Raw genomic sequence first — 26,657 nt, forward strand, 5'->3', positions numbered from 1 at the left:
TTCTCGTCTAGTTCCGTGATGAGGTTAAGTACGGAAGCAAATAACTTCATGTTTGTGAGATTGATGTAATGACAAAACATGGTTTCACATTATTTGTATTTTTTTCGGCCGTCGCTAGCGCTACATGTGTGGACGAACAAGATTTCTGTGAGAGTAAAAGCTGCTATAAACGAGAGTTTGAGCAGAACAACTTCTATACCAATGTACAAACATATGGAGAAATACCACTGACATTATCACAAAAACTTTTAGGTAAGATTATGAGTGTACGAGCATTACGTGCTGTTTTACACCTTGACTGTGGCTGAGTCTCTCTCTCTCTGTGTTTTACAGATGCTCTTCCTCTGGATGAGGTGGATGGTCATGTTCCTCGTACTGTGAACAGATGTGTGTTTTCAGAGTGTCAGCCCACCCCTCTGAAAGAGCCCCTGACCTTGGCTGCTGTGTCACAGGTGCTGTAACAAACCCTCAGTCAAACCCGGGTATATTGTTGTAGTAACTGTGCTTCTCTGATAGTACACCTGTAGCTGCCAGTCAAAGGTGATATACAAGAAAAAAATCACAAAATTATGGACAACCACCTCTTTAAATCAATTGCTACTATTACATATAATGCCTAAATGCTATTAAACATTTGTACACTGTGTTAGTCACAAGCAAACTTATTGTAATAAGTTATATTTAAGTATTTATTCAAAGATATCTAAGTTTTCAGCTTATCAATTCCTAATCGACTTGTTTTGATAAAACTGATTTCAAGAGAAGCTGGAATTCAATCAAGCTTGTCTCAATGCTTGTCAGTGCCATTGTATTCATGAGAGTACATTGTATTCACTGTATTGTCTTTATATGTATTTCAGGATGTGTTGAGGAATATTTTGGATCTGAATGAGTCTGTGATTCAGAAGGAAGATTTTGTTCTTTGTGTCAGTGGTGGAAAACTGTTTCCTGGCTCTATTCCATTTGCACACAGATACGGGGGCCATCAGGTAAAACTAATGTTTCAAACCTGACAGCAACGACATAAGCATTTCAACTACCTGTTTGATTATTATCTTTACAGTTTGGTTATTGGGCAGGACAGCTGGGGGATGGAAGAGCACATTTACTGGGTGAATATACAAACAGGTAAATGTTTAAACAGATGTCTCTATAATCTTGAAACTCTCATCATCTAACGCAATGTTTAAAGGAATTGTTCACCAAGAATTTTTAATCTTCTGTAAATTTACTCATGCTCAGGCCATCCAAGATATAGGTGACTTTCTTCAGTAAAACAGTAAAGATGTTTTTTTAGCTCAACCCATGGTCCTTGTTCATTCACAATCTGCAAGGTAATGGGTGCCGTCACATTAAGGGTCAAAAAAGCAGTTACAGAAAACACAAAAGTAATACCCGTGGCTTCTGGTGATATATTGAGGTATGCACACGTGTCCTCCCTATCTGTTGTAAACCACAATGGCATCACGTCACACATGACTTTGCTACCAGAATGCAACAGAAGCCTTGAGCCCCAGTGCTGTTTGCCCGAGGCTATGGATTACAGTTATATAATGTTGTAAATAATCTTCGGTTTACTGCATATACAGTATTGTTCAAAATAATAGCAGTACAATGTGACTAACCAGAATAATGAAGGTTTTTCGTATATTTTTTTATTGCTACGTGGCAAACAAGTTACCAGTAGGTTCAGTAGATTCTCAGAAAACAAATGAGACCCAGCATTCATGATATGCACGCTCTTAAGGCTGTGCAATTGGGCAATTAGTTGAATTAGTTGAAAGGGGTGTGTTCAAAAAAATAGCAGTGTGGCATTCAATCACTGAGGTCATCAATTTTGTGAAGAAACAGGTGTGAATCAGGTGGCCCCTATTTAAGGATGAAGCCAACACTTGTTGAACATGCATTTGAAAGCTGAGGAAAATGGGTCGTTCAAGACATTGTTCAGAAGAACAGCGTACTTTGATTAAAAAGTTGATTAGAGAGGGGAAAACCTATAAAGAGGTGCAAAAAATGATAGGCTGTTCAGCTAAAATGATCTCCAATGCCTTAAAATGGAGAGCAAAACCAGAGAGACGTGGAAGAAAACGGAAGACAACCATCAAAATGGATAGAAGAATAACCAGAATGGCAAAGGCTCAGCCAATGATCACCTCCAGGATGATCAAAGACAGTCTGGAGTTACCTGTAAGTACTGTGACAGTTAGAAGACGTCTGTGTGAAGCTAATCTATTTTCAAGAATCCCCCGCAAAGTCCCTCTGTTAAAAAAAAGGCATGTGCAGAAGAGGTTACAATTTGCCAAAGAACACATCAACTGGCCTAAAGAGAAATGGAGGAACATTTTGTGGACTGATGAGAGTAAAATTGTTCTTTTTGGGTCCAAGGGCCACAGGCAGTTTGTGAGACGACCCCCAAACTCTGAATTCAAGCCACAGTACACAGTGAAGACAGTGAAGCATGGAGGTGCAAGCATCATGATATGGGCATGTTTCTCCTACTATGGTGTTGGGCCTATTTATCGCATACCAGGGATCATGGATCAGTTTGCATATGTTAAAATACTTGAAGAGGTCATGCTGCCCTATGCTGAAGAGGACATGCCCTTGAAATGGTTGTTTCAACAAGACAATGACCCAAAACACACTAGTAAACGGGCAAAGTCTTGGTTCCAAACCAACAAAATTAATGTTATGGAGTGGCCAGCCCAATCTCCAGACCTTAATCCAATTGAGAACTTGTGGGGTGATATCAAAAATGCTGTTTCTGAAGCAAAACCAAGAAATGTGAATGAATTGTGGAATGTTGTTAAAGAATCATGGAGTGGAATAACAGCTGAGAGGTGCCACAAGTTGGTTGACTCCATGCCACACAGATGTCAAGCAGTTTTAAAAAACTGTGGTCATACAACTAAATATTAGTTTAGTGATTCACAGGATTGCTAAATCCCAGAAAAAAAAAATGTTTGTACAAAATAGTTTTGAGTTTGTACAGTCAAAGGTAGACACTGCTATTTTTTTGAACACACCCCTTTCAACTAATTGCCCAATTGCACAGCCTTAAGAGCGTGGATATCATGAATGCTGGGTCTTGTTTGTTTTCTGACAATCTACTGAACCTACTGGTAACTTGTTTGCCACGTAGCAATAAAAAATATACTAAAAACCTTGATTATTCTGGTTAGTCACATTGTACTGCTATTATTTTGAACTATACTGTATCAGTTGTTTTGCGTCATAAAACTTCAATATATAATCAGAAACTACAAGTATTCATTTAGTTTTTCCTGTAACAGCTTTTTAGATTCTCAATGTGACGGTACCCATTGACGTGCATATTATAAATCAGCTAAAAATCATCTTCAGTGTTCTACTGTAGAAAGTTAGTCACCTACATCTTGTCTGACCTGAGAGTAAATTCATGGCATTTTTTATTTTTGGGTGAAGTATTCATTAAAGAATGAAGCTGGACAATGAACATATCTCAGTTTAGAAATGTGACAAGTGTTCTGAATGTGACAAGCGTTCTCTTTTATATCCAGAAAAGGTGAAAGATGGGAACTCCAGTTGAAAGGCTCAGGAAAGACACCGTACTCCAGGTGAATTTTGCTTCTGTGCTTTCACAGTATTTGACTTATACAGTGTGTTATCTTAAGAAATACATCATTATTTTTCTTAGATGTTATTCATTATATATTCATGCTGTCGTGCACGCAGGTCTGGTGATGGACGGGCCGTGATTCGCTCCTCTGTGAGGGAGTTCCTGTGCAGTGAAGCCATGCATTTTCTGGGGGTTCCCACAAGCAGAGCCCTCAGGTGCGTAACATACACATTATGCACTATTTTATATGTGTGTAAAACAGTGTTTTACACACAGTCTCATATGTATGTACGCTAATTAGTAAGGTGTGAGAGAATTTATGGGCATGCAGAAAAATATGAATACTGCATTTACCACATTCGGATTTTACTTTATTTTGATTTATGTTTTCTTTTTCTTCTTTTGTCTATCGTTGGTCAGTCTGGTTGTAAGTGAGGAGCCTGTATGGAGGGATCTGTTTTATAACGGCAATGTCATAAAAGAAAGAGGTATAACTACAATCAGATGAACACAAATACTGGATCTGAATTACATGGTTCTTTATCAGTCTTTATCTTTATAAATCATGGCATGTGCTTGTTCTCTGTCCACCAGGAGCGGTGGTTTTGCGCCTGGCCAGGTCCTGGTTTCGTATTGGTTCGCTGGAGATATTAACCAGAACCAGAGAGTTCGATGTCCTGCGGTAAATTAACTTTAACTCAGGAGGGTAATATGTATTCTCAGACTCACTCTTATTTGCTTTTTAATGATTTGCATTTCTGTGTTTTGATTTTTAGGACATTATTGGACTTTATAATTAAAGAGTATTTTAAATCTATCGCGATGGATGACCCTGACAAGTATGTGGTATGTATCTCAGTGTCTCTCGTATGTTTAGTTGTAATGCAAAGCAATTTTATACTTTCTAATAGGGCTGTGCAGTTATGACAAAAATCATAATAGTCGATTATTCCCTTGAAATTGTTATTGTGATTATTAACTATGATTATCACAATTTACATGCATGCTGTATGGTTATATGAAAATAAACAAGCTGAAAACGCTGTAACCTTTAGTGCTTTTCAATAGTATTAAGCCTCAAATGTCAAATATACATCAGACTGGTTCCTTCTTTAAATTATTAAAAACAAATATGAACAGTATTATAATGTTATACTAAAACTAAAACAATGGAAAAACCCTTAAGATAACATGTAGAAAGAAAAAAACATATCTTAAGTGTGTCGAACAAATTAATTAAATTGACATTTGAACGATCACGTAATTGTGGCATCCATAAATGTAATCGCGATTAGAAATGTGATTAATTGCGCAGCGCTACTTTCTAACCAGCTTGACTGTATTTCACTGGGTTTCAGGTGTTTTTCTCTGGAGTGGTGAATGAAACCGCACATTTAATCGCTCAATGGATGTCCGTTGGATTTGCGCATGGTTCGTTGACTCTTCTTTACTGGTGTAATTATCACAATCTGTTAAATTATAGATTGAACGGAATAACCAAACTGTTCTACCGTATGATCTGCATCTTCACGAAGGAGTATGCAACACAGATAACTTCAGTCTGCTTTCTATCACCATTGACTATGGCCCGTTTGGATTTATGGAATCATATGACCCAAGTAACTTCCTTTTTCCCATATTTCAAAATATCAGTGACCGTTTTCCTGTAATAGTTTAATGTTTGTTGTATAACATAACGTATAACGTGTGTGAATATATACGTATCATATATAATTAATAAAATGTTAATTTTTAAATATAGTTCAGTAAAAAATTAATAATGAATCACTGCATTAATGTATTGTGTTAAGTGAACATGAAACTAACCTAAAGCCCATCATTGTGATAACATTATTTTTTTTTCTATAGATTTTGTCCCCAACACGTCTGATGATGAGGGCCGGTACAGTATAGGAGCTCAGGCTAATGTGGGCCTCTTCAATCTACAGAAACTTCTAGAAGCTCTGAAACCACTGCTGACCTCAGATCAGCTGTCACAGTAAGAGCTCTTTCTTTTCTGATTGTATTGAAATGGCTGATTCATGCATCGTTTCATTTGTTCTTTTCAGATGTATGCAAATACTGAGACAATATTCCCAAACCTACCATCAAAGGTGAGCATGCCATTAAACTCTGCACGTAGCACAGCATTAATCTCTGAGTCATTTCTAATAATTGTTTTATTTGTATTTTATTACAGATTCCATGAACTGTTCAAAGCAAAGTTAGGCTTTCTGGGAAATCAAGAAAAGGATTCATATGTGATTGCATTTCTTCTAAAGGTAAATATGAGCTGTGTGTGTGTGAGAGATAGATGGAGAGACATATATAAATTTATTTATAAACATTATAAATAATGTTAGATTATTTTAATTCCGTACTGTATTAAATGACCAAATTGATTTAAGCTTAGTGTCTTGTTGTAATAACTGCAGTGCATACAAAGAGTAGTAACACTACATATAAAGCGTTGTAGAATTGAATGTATAATGTATGGTGTGTGATGTGTTGACTGGAGCTGATGGAGGACACCGGAGCAGACTTCACCATGACTTTCAGACAGCTGAGTGAAGTCACTCTGTCCCAGCTGCAGACGGGATCCATTCCTGCGGTACATTTCCACTCCATTCACTCCCACAGCAGCTGCAATATCCATGATCTATATAATAATGACTTCACTCCATTAACTGTGACCGTGTCTCTCTTAACAGTCCATGTGGGCTCTGTCAGACCTCTTATCACACGAGTATTTCAGAGACTGGGTTCAGCTGTATTCAAAGCGTCTGTCGAGGTAAAATTGCTGCAATCTACACTCGCATACATTAGAGCATTGAAATGAACATCTCGATGTTTAAATCCTGTCTTTAAGGATGGAAAGTGACTCAGATGCAGCACGTCAGCACAGAATGCAAGGTATCTTTTGGGCTATGTTGTATATATTGTTACATTACAGTACGCCAATGCAAACTACCATTCAAAAGTTTGTTTTTATTTTTTGGAATACAATTGATAGAAGTCTTATGTGGTCACTAAGGCTGCATTTTTTTTACCAAAAGTGAAAACAGTAATATAGTGAAATGTTTTGTTTTCTATTTTGATATTTGAATATTTTATTGATTCCTGTGAAGGCAAAGGTGAACCGTTACTGTCAGCATCATTGCAATTATTGATACTGAACTTTTGAATGGTAATGGTTTTATGTGTCATGTTTTTATATGTTTCTGTGTGTGTTGACTCTTTTGTTTTTATTGTTCAGGAGTCAACCCACGGTATGTATTGAGGAACTGGATGGCTGAATCTGCTATCAGAAAAGCAGAGGGAAATGACTTTTCAGAGGTATGACTACATCAGATGAACTTTTGCTTTAATATGTTACTTTGAAATGTACTGTAGGCAAGACAATTATACATAAAATCTTGTTTTTTTTTTGTTTTTTCAGACAGACTATTGTTTTTCATATGTGATAGAATATCTTATGATCTATTTCTAGGTGGCGCTGTTGCAGAAGACTCTAACTGAGCCGTTTGTGGAGCAGGAGGAGGCTGAGAGAGCCGGATACTCCAGTAAACCTCCATCCTGGGCTCAGCAGCTGAGGGTCAGCTGTTCTTCCTAATCTATTTTTTATTTTTTCAATGTAAGGTACATTCATTTGCATCAAAACATTCTGCATATTAGCACATTAAACTTTGCATCATGCATTTAAATTAGAACTCAAGGCCTGCCAGAATCTGTTTAACAGTTAACTTTGCAATACCATGTTTACTGACATTCCATTTGCAATGATGATATAGCATATTGCTTTTTATATTGTAGTTGCATTAGAGCAAAGTATTTACAATTTTTTTGCATTGTGGTGTAATAAAAACATTTCAAACAACAGAAACATTAAATGATTCCAATTTGTCCTAATGTCACACCAAAAAACCGTTCTGGGGTCAGTTCCTCAGTCCAACTATAAAAACATGTTAAGTAGCTCTGTCCAGACTTCAGGTTTATTGTTGACCGCGCTTTTTGTGCATTGCTGTCATCAGTTCTGACATGAAGTCGCCACCTGATGGCGCTGTTAGTTGAGCTGTAGTCCTCTGAGGTGGAGATGGAGCCACTTTTCTGATGGTGCCGGGGGGTCTGTGGGCAGCCGGTTCAGGAGCTGGAGGTGGAGGTGGAGGTGGGGGTGGAGGCGGTGCTCCACCTGCAGATGCAAAGTTTTGGGGAGCAGGAGGAGCTGGTGGAAGAGACGAAAGGGGCTCTGGAGGTGGTGGTGGTGGTGGGGGCGCTGCTCCCCCATAAGATGTCAAACTAGGTGGTGGAGGAGGCATGAAGTCGGGGGGCAGCTCATCTTCTGGAGGAGGTGGTGGAGGAGGCATGTCATCCATGGGTGGAGGTGGAAAAGAGGACTGTGGGAATTGAGGTGGAGGAGGAATCTTGTTAACGTTGGTCGTGCTGGAAGGAGCAGAGAGAGGAGGAGGCAACATGGGGTCAGGTGGAGGAGGAGGCAGGATCTCTGGAAATGATGTTTGGTTGCCAGGACCCTTTAAAAACAAACCGGAAATAACATTCAGGAGAACTCTAAATAAATCATAATATTCCAAGAAGATTCTCAAGGAACATATAGCCTTCTGAAAAAGAAGTGTGCCTAATTGTATTGAACGTGCACTTGCAGTCTACTTAAAGTCTCAAAAAAATGCATGACTGTTTGTTAACGCACTTGAAAGTACAGTTAAAAACACCATTTTATATGATAATATGGTCACACTTTATTTTAAGGTTCAGTTTTCGGCATTAGCAAACCATTAACTACGACTTTTGCTTTAATAAACTACTAATCTGCTGCTTATTAATAGTTAGGTAAGTAAGGTAGTTGTACATTTTGATGTTGGGTAGGATTAGGGATGTAGAATATGGTCATGCGAGATATGTAATTTATAAGTATTACTCAACAGCCAAAATGTTAAAGGGACAGTTCACCAAAAAATTCAAATTCTGTCATGGATTAATCATCTTCATGTGATTCCAAACCTTTAAGACCTTTGTTCATCTTCAGAAAACACACATTTCTGAATTTTCTTTTTTGGGGGGGGTTGGAAAGCCATGTTAATAAGCAAATAGTTAATAGTGAGAACTGGTACCTATAATATTAGTGATAATCACATTGTACTCCGTTACTAAAACAGCTGATAGATTGAGAGATACCTTGGTCTCCACTGCAGGCTGAGGAGCATGTCCATTCGCAGCTTTGGCTGAAAGATATATACAAGCCTTTCTAAATGTGCTCAGAATCATTTTAACATGTTAATATAGCAATCAATGATAGATTTTCTGATGATCTGTCAAGCTCCATGATCTGTACCTTTAGGTGTAGGGGAGGGTGTCGATGCACTGGAGGAGGTCTGGATCGTGCGGTTCGCCCAGGTCGCAGAGCCTGCAGCTTTCCTCACAGCAGCCTTGTAGTTGTCATATAACTGCTTACCATACTATGAAAGAAATCATGACAAAACAATACCGTTAACAGTAGAAGGACTTAAAGGGATAGTTCTCCCCAAAATGAAAGTTCTATCACCATTTACTGAATGTCAAGTTGTTCCAAGTTTCTTTCCTCTGTTGAACACAAAATAAAAAATTTGGAATGTTTTACAAAATAGATGCTTGTAGCCAATGGGTACCAGCAAATGTTCATTTACCAGCACTCTTCAAAATATCTCATTTTGGAACAACTTGAGAATGAGGAAATCATTTCATTTTTGGGTGAACTATTCATTTAATGCCCAAGACAAAGTTCAACGATAGAACCGGACACAACATACAGTAGCTAAAGTTTACTGTGCATATTTGTATTGTAAACTAGAATAATAATTCCAATGCTTCATGTCTTCTTTTGATTTATCATTATCTACTTTATAAATATTTACAAATGTATGCTCTATGGCTTGGTTTCCACTCACCTTTGCAATCCGTATTCCAGTCACCCACAGAGTCATGGACCTCTCATCATCACAACACAGATACTTGATGTATTGTGATTCTTTCTGAATCTGAGGATGCTGAAAAACAGATCACAGTAACCATATCAACCACTGTGTACTCTGATATAAAGGCTGTGACACCTAATAACACTGCATTTGTTTATATTCCCTATTACATTCCACATAACTCCTTGATGATTTGTGAAACCACTTAACTATTTTTCGGACAATGTATTTCCTATGTGTTTTTTTTTTTTCTCTCTCTTTGGTTTGGTAACAAATTATTAAGGATATGCAAAGTTAGTTTGTGTTTTGATCATATTAGTCTTTCTCCAAATAGACAATTGGTGATTACTGAACAATTACTGAACTGTAATTGCATAGCAGAGACAGTAGATGGCACAATAAAATCACAAAATCACAATTTTGATTGCCATCACCCCTCTAATGCCATACATTAGGATTAGTCCTAAATATTGCTAAAAGAGGCAGAGACAGTGTTGTACTTGATGATGTTGAAGTATTGCACAAGTTGTGTAAATAATGCATGTCCTTTTCTGTTGGAGCACAGTCTGAGTCGCTAGGTTTATTTTTGGTTCTACATCATGTATTGCATTTTATCATGTGTTTGCATTTTATTTCCTAATTGCTTGACTAACTTAAAACACAGACACTCCTAACTTAGACATAGCCTGAAACACCCTTGGAAAGTATTACAAAAAATGTGATGATTTGTCATGCTACCTTGACAAGAGTTTAGCATGTCAGTGGACCTGGTTTTGTCAGAATCATGTATACAGTAAGGTATTTTTTTGTCTCCTTTGGATTGATGTTCAAAAGTGAAGTTATCATTATTTTGTAGCCAGTGATATTATCTCTTTGACTTGTTTAAAATTAGAAAAACAATTAAGCAATAGTCACACTTTCACTATTTAGACATATTGTTAGGAGAAATTCACACAATATAACAGTGTAGACTGGAGAAAACTTAGTTTGAGGTATTTTAAATTGTGTGCAAAGACTTTAATTACAGACAGGCTCTGAAAACTGTCTACACACACACACACACACACACACACACACACACACACAAAGTTTTGAACATTCACTACGTGTAGTAGGCTACTAGACCATAGACTAAAATAATAAAATATCAATTTGGAAAGGCGTGAGATCCCATCCTGTGTGAACCAAATATACATAGGTTAGTGGTGAGTGCCACAGGGCTTGCTTTTAGGCCCCTTTAGTTCTCGTCATATTTACGTCCACTAGGTAGTATCTTCAGGAAACATGCCACTATTATTATTATCATTATTATTATGTTGAAGACACTCAGTTTGTATTTTCTGATATATTTTCAGAACCTATATCTGATCTTTAGAATGTATGTAAGATACTGTATATCTGAAAGCAATTTAGCTTCAATAAAAAAAGATGAATTTAAAAAAAAAAGTATTTTATGATAAATGTATTATTGCAATATGGCCAGACGTTCATTTGTGTCTATAGATAAGCTTCAAACCCCTATCCCTTTATGTTTTGTGTTGCGACAGCTAATGTCAGCTCTCATCCATGCTCACTAAACAGGAAAAGATGCTTCCCCCAACCACTTCCTGGATTCTGGAAGTTTAAATGCAACATATTAGCTTTTATCTTTGGGGGTAGTCATTTAGTTACTTATTATATATAAAAGCAGTAGGAATACAGGAGACACACCTTTAAATAATTATTGCACAGTTTATGTTTAGCAGCCCAGGGTTTGGAAGTTACACCCACCAGCTTAAGTGTCTTTTAGTGGACACGTATAAAAGAGAACCCAGCAGATTTATGGTGCATAAATATCAGATAAATGCCCTACTGCCGGCAGTACCTAAAGATCCTTGTTATTATGGCACATGACTTGAAAAGCTGAGGTTGCCCCTTAACCCCGGTTTGTCTGCCATTACTACTACTGTAGGTTAGTAATTAAATAGGAATTTCATTCAGGGATGTAGTTTTGGAGCAGTGGAGCAATTTGAAGGGTTGCAGTAAGGTCATCTTCAAACCTCTGACCCAGTCACACCATTACACCACTCCTTCTTGTTATCTCAGGGGGAAATGGAAGCTTTAAGAGGGATGTGATCTACAGCTTCTGGTGCTATAAGCCTCACGTCTTTCATGTCTGCTTTCATGTCCATGACTACTGCTGATAGAACAGCATTTTAAAACAAGGATTTGCTTTAGGGACCAAAGTCCAAGAAGCACAATTTCTTTGCATTACTCACAGAATGAGAACAGAACGCCATTTTTTAGTTAGATTTCAAGTTAGTAAATAGCTCTAAATCTCAGCTGAGACTCTGGAAAAACAACAGGAAAACAAGTACCACCACCCTAGCTCTTCTGCATGTTTCTACTGCTAATGTCCATGTGAAAAGTTCTGCTTTGGTTTTAAAATTGTCCAGTGTCACAATTCTGTGTATTTTATAGACAGGGGAGTGTTTATTTATGTATTTATTGCAATTAAAATTACTATTAAATAGATCTACCTTATAAACAAACAATTTGTGTGAACAAAAATGACCACATTCCTTAAAAATATGAGATTTCTGAAGCTTCTCTGTGTTATTACTCTTACTATTGCTGCTCTAAACAAACACTGAAAACAAAAGACCATATTAGGCTTGGAACATCTACTTTTGCTTTTTGCACATGTGTAATAAATCAGGAACTAACTATATGACTCTGTGAACTCTGTTAATATAGTTGAGAACTCAAGTGTAAGTGTTGCAAAACGAACCTATTACACACAGGCACTGCTAATGCAGAGATATGTTCATTCAAATCTACATATGTATTTACATAAATTTTAAACATTTAAAATAAATCCAGGGTTGCGGAGTGTGTGTTAGGAAGAAAATTTGTTTAAAACTTGACTTTTGAATATGAAAACATCTGTATGCCTTTGTGAAAAAGCACAAATTTTAAAGTATATGGGTTTAATGTGCTTAACTTATATTTTGCGCTTAACGTGTAATAAACCAATCATAGTCTCATCTCCCATACCCTTGCGCCCACATCATGGTGGGTTTGCTAGTACATGGCGGATTACATATTTTTTTTTTTTTATTATTTGTGTGATCCGTCCCTGTGGGTGTAATAAACAAAGTGTACGTGTGTTGTGCACCTGCCTATAGAAAATAAAGAAAAATATTGCGCCAGACTTTAGACCAAGTTGATCTATGGTGCAGTCTATTTTCAGTTTCTCAAAATAGCAATGCGCCAACAATGCCACTGCGGACACCTTTTTTAGACCAGCACACCCATGGGCGCATAAATGGGCGCAAATGCATTTGCTATTTAAACAAAGCGGAGCAAGACAGGCAAATGAGAATTACATCTGGCTGAAACTAACAAAAACACTTGCGTTCTGCCACATTACATGGGCTGAATGATACGGCCCTAAATGTAATATCAAATTAATATCAACTATAACACTACAGTCATAGTCAAGTACTTTAGTACTTCATGTGCTTTAAGTTTAGTCTTTAAAGCACAACAAAAGATTATTGAAAGAATGTGTACTGTCTTTACCCTCTAAAGCAACCCTCTTTTGTTATACATATATTTTATTATATATACCAGGTTAAAAATAAAGTACAATTCCATAATGTACTTAAAGAGTTCCATTTCCACGCACTAATTTTGTACTTAATATACTAAAAATTATTCTAACTTGGAATGTGTGTGTTTGTGTACTGTATGTATATGTTTCAAGATTTCAAGTACATTAAAAGTGCACATTCAATTAAATTAGATGTGTTTCTTTTTCAAAACCATGGGCTGAAACCGTACCTTAAGAATGAAGCAGTGGTCTGTTGGTGCTTTGTATTTGATTCTGTATTCTTTGCAGTAGTAGACGTTCACATTGTCAAACTGAACCAAGCACACAAGATCCCGTGAAGCCTGGTGAAGACGGAGAAAAACCCATTACTCATCAAAATCTAGTTACTTGTCCTTTTCCCCAAGCCAGTTATTATTTAGGACTAGTGCTGTCAAACGATTAATCGCGATTAATCGCATCCAAAATAAATGTTTTTGATGCATTAATTATGTGTTTGTGTATATTTATTATGTATATATAAATACAAACACATACAGTATAAATTTGACACTATAAAAGTATAAAAAATGAAGTATAAACAATTTAAGTATTTACATGTGTTTACATGGGCTATCTATATTCATATAATTTATATTATAAATATATTTAATATATAAAAATGACATATTTCTGAAATGTATAAATGCATGTGTGTGTATTTATATATTCATAATAAAAAAACACACAAAGAAAACACTTTTATTATGCAAACAAAAATATTCTGAATGCGATTAATCGGTTGACAGCACTATTTAGTACTATAGCAATGCAATGTACATTGAGTTGAATTTCTCTGAAATTCATGTCTGGTCAAAATACACTGTATTACTGTCTGGATTGCCTTAGCTGACCTTTGTCTTGCCTTTGGGTGAGTAATACAATCCAGAGGCCCGCAAGAGGAAGTAGCGCTGTTTCCACGATTTCTTGCCATCCTCCTTCATATACAGAACTGCTTCCAGATCAGGCACAATGACGGAGGCTCCACAGAAGTTCTCCTACACCCAGAAATGCAAAAACAGACATGAAGACTTCAATCATTCGCTAACACTCATGTGGTTCCATATACATTTCTGCAGAACACACACTGGAATGACATGAGGGTGAGAAAGTTATGTCGAAATTGGATCAGACTTGTTAAGACCTGCATTACTTGATCAAGAGGGTTCAGTTATGATGTTATTGATGTATGTCTTCATCTGTATCTTTTGATAAAGCCTCTCAATTCTATCAAAGTTAAAGCCAGACGTACCTCCAGAAGCTGTTCCTTGTCCTTGTCTTTCATGTCGGTTAGCGATTTCTTATCCTTTTTCCACAAATAAAAATTCTGTAAAAGAAATTGGAATTGACTTGATATGGATTAGCATTCAGCAGAACTGCAGTAGTTGATCATCAAGTATCCATGTACATCACCACGAGGCACCTTTAAAGACAGATCGTTCTACACAAATGGCCACTTCTAGATTTCGACCATTAGAGAAACCTCTCAATGTGCTGAGATTTACTGCTTTCCTAATTTCTGTTCCATTTTCAGTGAACTTACAGGGTACAAGAAATAGAGAAGTTGTTTTAGTGTTAGAAATGTAACAGTTATTCCAAGCAAAGGAAAGAGAAAAGTATTCATTATTTTTAACAATTTTATAGTATTTATTGGTCAGACTTTAGTGACCAGTTCTCACAATTAACCACGACATTTGCCTCTGTAACTCCTAAATTTAGGTCTATGGTAAGATTAAGGGATGTAGAAGAGTCGTGCAAAACAAGGCATTAATATGTGCTTTATGAGTACACATATACAGTCTGATAATTGTGAGAACTGGTCCCTAAAGTATTAGCTATTTATTAGTCATTTAACTTGTATAATCAAGAAGCACAAATAGCTGTCCAAACACTTGCCTGAGGGTTCCTGAAGACTTCATACTTGTCTTTTTTCTCCTGAAAAAGCACTTTGTTTTCCGTGTCCCTTGTCCATGTAGAAAGAGGCTCCACAAGGTTCTCATGGTCCTCAAACCCTCGTTCTGTGGAAAGTTCAAACTCAGTTCAAATGTCATCTATCTTTTATAACTAAATATTGATAATCAAAACCACCCCCTAAAACTTAAGTTCTGTAAAGATTCATTTGACAAAGACTTTTATCCACAGAAACTTGAAATATTTGGTCCCACTTTATATAAGGTGTCCTTAACTACTAAAAATTGAAATTAATGATTTGATACATCTGTAATAAATTTATGTAATTGCATTCATAATCACTCACTTGACCCCATCCCTTACACCTTAAACCTACTCATACCACCAAACCTGTGCCAAACCTTACCTGTGTCCCACCTCAATAGCAGCAAAAGACAATACTCTTTTGCAATACAATATGAACACATTAAGTACATTCCACTTCATTTTTGATGCATAGTAGTTAAACCCACCTAATATAAAGTGAGATCAAATATTTAAAACAAACATTCATAAAAAAGCCCATGATATTAGCATTAATTGCACAAACACACATTTTGTTGAGCATGAGAAATACACAGCATGAAAGTAAACAGCAAGCTCAAACTTCCTCTGAAAGTAACTGGTGTAAGCTGTTTTCTTTTTTTAAACGGTTAACTTAACATGACTTTGGCTTATTTACTGGAATGAAGCCGAAAGATCCCCTGAAAGTAGCATAAAAATAAAAGGGAAAAAATGGTTTCAGAAATAATGATGGTAGCACTTTAGATAAGGGAACACAATTAATTTGTTGCTGACTAGCATGCATATTAGAATACTGGCTGTTTATTAGTATTTGGAAAGCACACATTAATACCTTATTCTGCACAATAATTCTAAATCCTCTAATCCAAATCAATATCTAAACATAACTATTAAGCACGCAGCAAATTAGGAGTTTATTGAGGGAAAACTCTTTATTAATAGTGAATATGTACGTTCCTTATTCTAAAGTGTTACCAAAATGATTATCATTAAGTCATTAACCAAATGCTGCAAATCCTGTGCATTGGTGCCAACCCAGACACTGTGGTGTGTGTATATATATATATATATATATATATATATATATATATATATATATATATATATATATATATATATATATATATATATATATATATATATATATACACACACACACACCACAGTGTCTGGGTTGGCACCAATGCACAGGATTTGCAGCATTTGGTTACATACATATATATTTATATACTGTCTGCAGCCTCCCAGATTCTCAGTTGAATATCACATATACTGATTAAAAACTGGAATGAAGAGATCTTATGGGTGGTCTGATGTTTGATGTGGTTACTGGCATCACACCCATGTGAGTCTGCTTCACAGGCATAACATGGAAGCTATTTTCCCTGAGCATATGTATGATTTCCTGTGTCCCTCAGCTCGATGAAAGTACTCAAATAAATGGGAGTAGATGATGGTGAAGAGCTGTTTATGTAGAAAGCAAGAAATGCCAATAGAGTATAAAAGTATACTGTGTCTGTGTGTCAGAGCTGCTTAGATCTCCTCATGATTATAATTCACTTACAGTAGGAAATATCATCATGTTTGTCTAAAATGAACCTAGCAAAGATCTTTAACACAGTTGGTGAGTTACATTCTTTTGGTAAGATTGCATTGACAGTTCATTTTCAGTGAGAGATGCCAATACAAAGCAGCATAAGAGACAAATACTTTTGACAGCAAAGAGGTCAATTTTTTTGTAGTGCCAATAGTTAAAATATAATATTTGGTTTCCACCATTCCACGTGTTCTTTTCTCTTGTGAAAAACAAGTGCACTAAATTTGCACTTGTAGTGTATGTGAAAAGTAAAAATTATATACTTGCAATTAGACTTTCAAGACTATGTTAAGTGAATGTTTACGTACACTTTACATGGCATTTTAATTCAATTAATATATTATCTTCAAGTACCGTTTTGTTTTTAAATGTATTTTTTATGTTTTAAAGTACACCACAGGTGCACTTCTTTTTCTCTAGGGATAAGAACGAATGGAATAACACAAGATAAATCCAGTCTATTCATCTAGAATTTGGCAGCCAGAAAGCAAACACAAGCTAATGGCTGCAGATGAAGCCTCGCAGCAGATGGAGAAAGAGAAATTGGGGATTTCGATCATAAGGACTGTATTTTCTCATGATAGCGAAGTTGAGTGACGGTGTCTGGGGCAGTAAATTAAACCCACCTGTTGTTTGGTGAATGAGAGTGAATGTGTATAGTGGTAGGTCAGCTCTGTACTCTGAGCTCACTGCAGCCTGGCTGTCAGCACGCCAGTAAAAACATACTTCATCATCTGAAATCATCGCCTGATGTCAAGTGAACGGACATGCAGGTCTGTGTGTACCCGGATGATACTCACCAGTCTGTAAGTCAGGGTTGGTCTCGCACACAGACCAATCCACATTGCAGTCACAATGTGTCTTCTCAAACAGGTTGTCCATCACATCTCTGACTGTTTGTCTCTCGTCCACCATCAGAGTCTTTGAGCTGCCATCCGTTAACTCCACTTTCACGACCAGCTACACAACAAACCATAAATAACAAGGTTAAACGAAATGTAGTTTACAGCATAACTGCATACTGTTTGTTTTTTGTGGTGATTTGCATCTGCATTTGGAACCTTTGGATGCTTTACAGTTTATGTTGGTCATAAGATGTCACCAAGTTTAGCAGTTCTTAGTCAGAATATTCTGCAAAGTGAACCAAAGTGGAACTTCTGGCTAAAGAAAATTGAATTGAAATATGTTAAGGAGCTTGGTAGGAGCCAAACATAAGCACACACTGGTTTTAGAGGATATATACATTTTCTGGGGAACTACTTTGTCTGCAATGGTGCATGAAATTTGAATATCAACAATCATGCTAAAAGTGTATATTATTGCATTCAGAATGGTTTCATTTTGACTGTAGTCATATTTTGTAACCACATTGTTTCAGTTATCATTGCAACTTTAACTATGTTCTTGCTGTAATCACTGTTACAACATGTTACAACTGCACACTGGATAAACCACTTTGAGTAACCAGCTTTAGATCACTCAATGAAGGCATTAATTCAGTGTGGGTCATGTCACCTATAACCAGAATAATAAGAAACCAGACTGTTAATCCATCCTGCAGTCTGAGCCTTATTATTGCAAACAATGATTACTCAAAGCTTGCTCTTTTATTGCTTAAGAGCCTGTTTATTCTTCATGATACTTTATCATGATACTACGAGACACAAAAATACACATAACCTATGCAATTGTTGACAGTTGATGATGGTACAATTATGGATCTAAAAAAATACACCTAACTTATGCAATTGTTGATAGTATGATAATGGATCTATACATTTCTATGATAATTTTGGACAGTTAATTAGTTGAGATCAGCTCATGCAAGTCTGAATAAAAATTAGCCCAAAAGTTGGATGAGTCTTGAGTCAAGACCTAGACCTGAAGATGGTCAAGTCCAAATCTAGACCATGACCTAAAAAATGTTTAGTCTGAATCAAGCATAAATCTAAAGAGATAATTGAGTCTGTGTAATGACACATACTTGAAAAATGTTAAATCAGAGTCAAGACAACAACCTGAAAAAGGTTTAGACTGAGTCAACCAGCCTAAGACCTGAAGATGACTGTTCGATTTAAAATAATGATCTGAAGTGTTATGTCTGAGTCAAAGCAGAGGTCTGAAGACGGTGGTGTCAGTGTAAAAACTGAGACCCGAAGATGGTTCAGCCTGAGTCAAGTCAAGACTGAGACCTGACGAGGGTGAAGTCCGAGGCTACATTTACTCGACAACCATGTAGTCAAAAATTGAAAAGGTTTTCCCATGCATTTTAAAAAGGTTTGTGTATACAGGACAACGTTTTCAAAATTATTGGTGTTTATACATATTCGCGAAAATAGCCAAGAACACTCTATTACCTTTACCAGGCCAGTAGTTGGCACTGCCACTTGTTAGTAAACAGTACCTGTAGGGAACTGACGATTATGTGATGTATATGATGCGTCTCCGATGTTACTTGTATTATTGGTGAAGTAAATCCACACTTTGCTGAAGAAGCGTTAGCAAACTTGAGCAGCAACAACCATATACTCTGCTATTGTTGTGTATGTTTTCTCGCGCCTGTCTTTAAAATCGACACGTACTGCGCATGTCTACATACCCAACACATACTACGCACATGCATGCATGCAGGTTTTCAAAGATTCCCATATTGGATGTTCACGTGGAAACAATAACTGTAGCGTTTTCAATCATAAACTATGTTTCCCATTTTGTTTTGCTGAAAACGTTGTGTAAACAGAAACCTGACAAAGGGTCGAGTTCAAGTCCAGACAGAGACCCTAAAGAAGGCTGAGTCAGAGTCAAGACAGAGGCCTGAAGAAAGTCTGATTCAAGACCTGAAAAGTATAGAGTCTAAGTCAAGACCAAGAACGCATTTCTCAACCAGGGCAGCACTGCCCCCAGTGGACGTTCAGAGAAGGAGAACATTAAGGTGTTGTTGGAGGGCATTTGCTAAGGTAAGTTTACACTAAAGATTATGAAGAGACAAGACAGATGAAACATTGGAACTATTTACAAAAGAATATGATTTGCAATATTCTAACACCATGTTACACTGCACACATCAGACCAAACTTTCCAGATCCATGTCCTATTGCGGTATAGCAAGAGCATGGGGTATGCCAGAAATATAGTGGGGAAACCATGTATTACTTGGGTTTACTGTCTGTGACTCGGCTGTGCTTCCAGTGAACTTAGCATCCAGGCACAATATTAAACTGATAGCCCTAAACAATCAATCAGTGAGAATACATTTTGTTTGCTGATTGGCTGCTGTTACTTAATTAAGGTACCTTAATTGACCAAAAAGTAAATTGACTACTTTAAACCTAAGGAAATCATGTTACGTTTATTTAAATGCTCTTCTTCTATAAATGTTGCCTCTGAAATGGGAAACTCCAACAAATGCATAAACTGCTTGTCTGTAGTAAATGGTGTGTTTTGTGTTGGTTTCTTTTAATTTACTCTAAGGTTTAGGTGAGACGCTTTAGATTAATCAGATGTTGTTTGTGATTTCTCTTAAGGGACGTCCTACAGTACATAACGCCTCCTTTGGCTTCCACGAGAGGGAAGATGTAAGAGCGATCAGCTGGGTGCAGACATGCTCCAGAATGCCCTGATCTAACTGATGTTATTACTCTCTTAGAAATGGATCAGTGTGGTGGATGTCCTCTCATCTAGATCACCCAATGCAGTCAGCATTTTCTACCCCGCAGCAACTCTCAATGCTGTGAAGGTCTCCAGCTGTTTTAGAATATCCAAAGCCAGCATGAATCATCATGAGCAGTGTCTAACTGCAATAAATAATATACTTGACACCATTCAGGTCCATTCAGGACGGAAAAACGATTCAAACGACTTTATCTCTCACCTTTTTCACTTTGGCCTCCTTTAGCTTCTCCAAAGCAAGCTTGATCTTATCTGCTTTCATCTGTTCCTCTAGTTCTTCCTGAGGAGACACAAAATGATGTGTGTGGTGTCATGTGGTCAGTGTGACATTAAAGGGCTCTGTATATGGGAAATGCAAGGTTTATTTTGACTCTCTGCAGATTAAATATAAAAATGAATAAGGAAGATGTTATAATGTTGTCTGGTCTTGCAGTCTGAGGTCAGATAATTTTAACAGAAATTAAGCTAGTAATGTGATTAATTTGAATTAAATACATGCAAATAGTTTCAAGTTTGTTCAATAGCCTATATTCCAAAATATTAGCAGGCATTCTGGGTTCCAAAGAAAGATGTTCGTAATGCTATCCTTCTCAGAAGGCAATATAATCATGCTGCCCAACTTGTAGAACAGCCTTCACATCGGTGAAGAACAAGAACATCTGTAATGCTTTCAAGTGCTTGTTGGGTAGGCATCTCACATAAGGTTTTAAAACAGAGCTGATCTGCATTATAAAACCGTCTGGATATCTCCTGCTGTACATTCTGCCAAGCACTGGTCTAGACAGAAACTAACATTCAATGACTATCCAGCTCAGCTAACATCGCACTCATGAGGATAATTACATTTTATGGTTAAGCTACTTTTTACGAAATGGATGTTGTAGACATTCATAAGGTTCATACTTCAAAAAGTTATTGCAGTTTGTTGGCTGCACTTAAATTCCATTATATTCACACACATTCGGCCTGTGTTAAAATAAACCCTGTAATCTTCAACAATGTACGTGTTAACCGCATGAGGCCTGAGGGTGTGCATACCATTCAGAATGATACTTACTTTCGATGGTGTGGAGGTGGGTGGTGGGGGCTGAGCTGCAATGGAGTTGAAGGAAGTTGCAGGTCTGGAGGTGTCAGCTGATGCTTGGAGGCTAAAATTACTCTGAGGCTGGGAGGGTATTGAGGCAACTGGAGCTGACCCCTTAAACGCATCTCTGTCTGTGGCAAACTTTTCTTCCGTGGCACTGATATCTGCCACCAGATCAGCCATCAAGGCGTCCAAGTCATTGTCTTCCATATCATGCAGAGATGCTTTAGAGGTCACAATGTAAAAAAATAATTAAATAAATGTCACATTTGGAGTGGTGTGCTATTTCATATGAATTTCTTAAGCATGATAAAAAAACAACAACATAGGATTAATAATAAGCATGAAGGTCCACCCAACCCCATCACCTAGACTTAATTAGAACATGTGAAAATATATAAAGGATATAGAAAGTATGAACATACAAATAACCCACCAGTTAATTTAAATGTATTCATTTTAGCACACACTTACATTTCATTCAGTCTAACAATTTTCTCCTAACATGTGTTCCTTGGGATTTAAACCCCCATCATTGCGCTTGCTAACGCAATGCTCTACCACTTGAGCTATAGGAACATTTGTAAATATTTTAAATTTTTATGGGATTATGTTGTATATTGTGGCCACTAATAAACAATTTCCCGCCAAATGAGCAGTCAGGATTTAATTAAAACCAGAGAGGGAATTCATAAAACATGACTGTCCTCAAATTAAAAAGTTTTGGGTTTACAAGTAAAAAAATAAATAAAAAATTAGTAAGTTCTTAATTTGTGAAATTTATTAATGTCATGTGTGGAGCTCCGTGACAACATGAAATGAGGAAGGAATTCATAAAATAATACATTTTTTTAACAAGTACAGCTTTGACTGCAGCAAACTTTCTCCACTTCAAACAGCTCCATCTGTGCATCTTTGGGCCGCACTCAGACATAATTTCAAGCAATTTTATGGTTAATTAATCACAAATTTCCTCCTAAAAGCAACACTTGATGAATAGAGCCTTTTGGTGAAATAACTCAGTAAAACAGCGGACACTTGTGAAACATATTAGGCTGAAATATTGTTTACCATTCAGATCTGTGAAACCAATGGAAAAGTTCATTTCCTGAGGGTCAGGAATGGAGGAAGGTTTAGGCAAAGGCACAGACACTATTTCTGCTTCAAAACTCTGTGAAAAGACAAATGCGGAACGACTCATATGAAAGACAAATATGGAAGCTATGTTTTTTACTGTATTTTTTAAACTACAGAACAAACAGCAAAGGAACTATAATCTTATTGACGTACAAATGTGATATGCATATTAGGCTTAATATATGTGCTTCCCACTTTTGTTTCATATTTTGTGCTCATACTGTTAGCATCTGACTTATACCATCTCTAATTCATACTTGCAAGAAGAAAATATCCACATTTTCAATGCATCGTATATCCAACCTGGAATTGTTTGAATGGGATATAATTGCTGTGTTCTATTGACACACTAAAAAATGTTAGACATATATCTTTTTATGAAGTGGTTCCATACCTTTTTTTACTTAAAAGCACACAAAGGCACACATTGCACTGATTAGCCAGTTTCCCTTCTTGAGGATATGAGAAACATACCTGCGTTAGGAGATCCATCTCCTGCATCATGTCACTGAACATTGCATCAATGTCATCCATCTGCAACAGGAATAATTGGGAGATGAGAATTTAACATCTTTAGAACAAGTTTCGCAATAGAACTGTTAGAATTGAATTGTTCGCAATAGAGTTCAGCACAGAAACTCAACACAGAACTTGAGGTATGAACACAGGCCTAGTTTAAACAAAATGCATTCTGACCATTGAATGTAAACACACACATTTTCAGTGTAATTTCATTTATTATTTATTATATCCATGTGCAATACTTTCTGGAATAATGGATCCTGTTTGGTCAGTCACTACATTTAGAGGTCAAATATTTGGTAACGCTTTATTTTAAAGGGGTCATATGATGTGATTTCAAGTTTTTCTTTCTTTTTGGAGTGTTGCAAGCTGCATATATAAGATCCCTGAAGTTTCAAAGACTAAAGTCTCAAATCCAAAGAGATATTCTTTATCAAAGTTAAGACTCTGCCACGCCCCCTGAAATGGCTCATTCAAACACGCCCCCACATGTCTACGTCACGATGTGGAAATATTTGCGTAATGCCACCCAAATGTTCACGCAAAGAAAGAGTATGTGGTTTCAGTAACACAGTGTTGAAGGGAGTTGCTGTGTATTTAGGTAAAAGCAAAACCACTTTATTTGGCCTTCCGAAAGTAGATGCATTTAGGAATCTTTAAGATTACTTACAACAGAACAGCAATACATTTTATGGACGACCGTTTCGTGAACCTAGGAGAGGAGGTCAGTCAGATTTGCTACGACAATCTGACACTTCTGAATCAGCTACTATAAGTATGTTTTGTTTTTAGTTTAGGTATTTGCTATTGACTGTTCAAATTCTGAGTTTTGCGCGTCGTGTGTGTGTGAGAGAAAGAGAGCGAGAGCAAGAGAGAGACTTCATCACTGTGTCTATTATGAGACTCTGTTCCTCTTTCGGGCTTGAACTGATGGTAAAACTAAGGACATTATTAACCGTGTTAATATTTATTTTAAAAGATGAAACTCGCGATTATGGAAGGGGGCATAACATTTCCGACGAGTGCTTGCGGTTTTCGGCCAATCACAATGATCTGGGTCAGTTGGCCAATCAGAGCAGACTGCGCTTTTGGAAGGAGGGACTTTATAGAAAATGACACATTTGAGAGAGACAGGACACATTTGAGAGAGACAGGACACATTTGAGAGATGCAGGGCATAGTGGACTTACAATCATTAAAGCATGTCAACTTATTCTGTTATACCAAATACACAAAGTAATTATCTTTAAAAAAGCCTAATTTGACCCTTTTAAGGTGATGCTTGTAAACTTCACAGTGAACAGGTTCATCCTCCACTATATGTTGGGTCCTGATCACACTGTCGGTGTTTATTTTGCAATAAAGACGGGCCAGTTATCGTTCTAACCCAGGGCTCTTGAACTGGTGGCTTGTGAAACTTTTTGCATGACCGTCTGATTGATTTAGATTACACTGTCACTTTTATTTTCTCCTCCGTGTGTTAAACCGATGTGTCTCATGAGCCTGTAGTGTGATAATGTGAAGCGTCACTGAACATTCATGCATGCAAACATCCTGACTATATTTTGAGTCTACAAGTGAGTCAGCATTCTCAGCTGAACATCCTCCCATCTAATAAGATACAATAGTTTTTGTCCTACTGGTGTTGTCATAATCTGGCAACAAAAGTAGTTTTGTGATTGCTGTGCAGAATTGCAGAATTTGGATGGTGCCATTATCTTTATGGTTACAGCAGCATGTGATTGGTAATACAGAGTGCATATATAGAGTAACAGGAGTACCTGTGCACATGGGTAAAAAAAATAAAAATAAAAACCTTGCCCAAAGCTAAACATTGCACAATATCCATCCAGAGGCTATAGATAAAAGCATGGCTTGCATAACTTGTTCTTTGCCAAGACATGCAGAATCCTGCTCATGAACGCTCAGCACTGCCTGCGTGTACAATATTACAGAAAGTATGAATTATGTGCAAATAAATTTGCCAAGAGATCATTCTCTGTCTCATTCTACTGTAGACATTGGAGATGCAGTAAGTGAATAAATCAATTCATGTTTTAGATTAAACTTTTCTTTCATCACAGTTAAAATATATGAGCCATATTAAAAAAGGATCTGTTATCTTCACTTCTGAGTTTTCAGCTTCAACTATAATAAAACACTCATTATCTGTATTCTTGATCCAAAATAACCGACTTAAGCCCACTTCCCTCTTATTCTCCCACATTCAGCAATTCGTTTGTGAAACTGCATTGAATGAATGCACTTTTCATACATAGACGTCTAGCTTGTATCGCATGGTTTTTGCCACAGACATGAATGATTCCTCATTCGGCTTATTGAGAATAAGCGAACTTTTCAGTCTGAGAATAGAAACATTTTACTTGGATGATAAAATGGGCAAATCCCATAAACACTGAAGACGGGACTCAAGCCCTCCTTCACTGTATTATTTTTTTTTTTCATTTTTTAAACTAGAATGTTTACCTGATATTTTTTCATTGTAGAAAAAAATATATAAACCATATTTTCTATTAAAAATGCATGTTTTTTTTAATTATTTTTTATTTTACTTGAACAAAACAATAAAACACACGTTATTCTTCATTCAAATAAGAGTTGTGCTAATACTCCAACTAAAACAAGCTCTTTAATTAACATGGGTCAGACTAAAGTCGTGCACCTGTGAGTTAAACAATGCTGCGTCTTCTTGTTTAAATGAAGTACTGTCGTGCAGCCAATCAGAGAGCTGTTTGTGTGCTGCTACACATGGGGAAGTGGTTACAGACACTTCCCCTCGCAAGATGTTGAAAGCATCCGGAAACAGATGACACTCACTACTGTATCTCTACGCAACCATCACAATACGGTGCTTCTTATACCTGTCTTTTTCCAAACAACTGATAAGCACGGGCATTATTATAGTATCAGTATATTCTCATGAAAATATAAGCAAATGTCTTTTGTTCGATTTATGATACATAGATTTGCGGTATCAATACAGGAAGGAATGAAACCATGTAATTTCCCAGCATTAGTTCTGTTGAAACCTTGAGTACATCTTTGGTTATCTGACACGTATGAGGACAAGCAAGATACTGATCTATTAACCAGTATCTTTTACGCTTCAAGAATCATTTTCATGTGTTTTGTTAAGTGTTATGGTAACTAATATAACAGTCCATATCAAGGGCATCTGTGCAGGACTTTATGTCTGGAAAAGAAATGAGCTCAATGTTTCCATCTGTTTCAAAACTACATGTGCTTTGGATTAAATATCGAGGAAGTTATTTAGTTTTACTGCAGTCAAACTGGTCTTACCTTGAAGGATAACTGTAACAAAGTTATGAATTTTGTTGATGGATATATTTTCCTTTCATAAACTCTTTAGCTCTTTAAATTTCTGATATAAATGTGTGCAACTCATACTAGATTATTGTGAGTCCATTGTGAAAAAGAAGTACACTTCAATATATATA

General features: G+C 36.7%; 2 protein-coding genes across 4 annotated transcripts in view; one reads left to right on the forward strand and one right to left on the reverse strand.

Annotated features, from left to right (window-relative positions):
- Nucleotides 1-7,477, forward strand: LOC113042150 (UPF0061 protein YdiU-like). Of its 3 annotated transcripts, XM_026200750.1 has the most exons (19): nt 1-252; nt 334-452; nt 861-989; nt 1,064-1,128; nt 3,540-3,596; nt 3,715-3,813; nt 4,019-4,086; nt 4,193-4,280; nt 4,375-4,444; nt 4,957-5,029; nt 5,134-5,217; nt 5,468-5,597; nt 5,668-5,712; nt 5,799-5,880; nt 6,117-6,209; nt 6,310-6,389; nt 6,468-6,511; nt 6,855-6,934; nt 7,089-7,477. In XM_026200750.1, exons 1-19 carry the CDS (start codon nt 69-71, stop codon nt 7,209-7,211), a joined length of 1,713 nt encoding a protein of 570 aa, XP_026056535.1. In that variant the 5' UTR covers nt 1-68; the 3' UTR covers nt 7,212-7,477. The 3 variants fall into 3 exon arrangements, with proteins under 3 accessions (XP_026056535.1, XP_026056536.1, XP_026056537.1); XM_026200751.1 differs by lacking the exon at nt 5,134-5,217 and having other exon boundaries at nt 4,957-5,053; XM_026200752.1 differs by lacking the exon at nt 5,134-5,217.
- Nucleotides 6,948-26,657, reverse strand: part of LOC113042149 (amyloid beta A4 precursor protein-binding family B member 1-interacting protein-like) — a 21,549-nt gene continuing 1,839 nt past the window's right edge. The window contains exons 2-14 of the mRNA XM_026200749.1: nt 23,131-23,190; nt 22,591-22,690; nt 21,493-21,743; nt 20,638-20,715; nt 17,567-17,726; nt 15,092-15,213; nt 14,448-14,522; nt 14,050-14,193; nt 13,390-13,500; nt 9,538-9,636; nt 8,946-9,069; nt 8,789-8,835; nt 6,948-8,127 (exon numbers count right to left, since the gene is read on the reverse strand). Coding sequence (XP_026056534.1) covers nt 7,591-8,127; nt 8,789-8,835; nt 8,946-9,069; nt 9,538-9,636; nt 13,390-13,500; nt 14,050-14,193; nt 14,448-14,522; nt 15,092-15,213; nt 17,567-17,726; nt 20,638-20,715; nt 21,493-21,743; nt 22,591-22,690; nt 23,131-23,190 — 1,908 coding nt within the window. The 3' untranslated portion in view covers nt 6,948-7,590. The remainder of the gene's footprint in view (nt 8,128-8,788; nt 8,836-8,945; nt 9,070-9,537; nt 9,637-13,389; nt 13,501-14,049; nt 14,194-14,447; nt 14,523-15,091; nt 15,214-17,566; nt 17,727-20,637; nt 20,716-21,492; nt 21,744-22,590; nt 22,691-23,130; nt 23,191-26,657) is intronic.

This window comes from Carassius auratus, chromosome 24 (genome assembly GCF_003368295.1).
Source record: "Carassius auratus strain Wakin chromosome 24, ASM336829v1, whole genome shotgun sequence".
Classification (NCBI taxonomy): Eukaryota; Metazoa; Chordata; class Actinopteri; order Cypriniformes; family Cyprinidae; genus Carassius; species Carassius auratus.

Coding starts and splice junctions, on each gene's coding strand:
- LOC113042150 (XM_026200750.1), top strand. CDS start 69: ATGACAAAACATGGTTTCACATTATTTGTATTTTTTTCGGCCGTCGCT. Junction 253..333: donor ATTATCACAAAAACTTTTAG/GTAAGATTATGA, acceptor TGTGTTTTACAG/ATGCTCTTCCTCTGGATGAG. Junction 4,445..4,956: donor ATGACCCTGACAAGTATGTG/GTATGTATCTCA, acceptor ACTGGGTTTCAG/GTGTTTTTCTCTGGAGTGGT.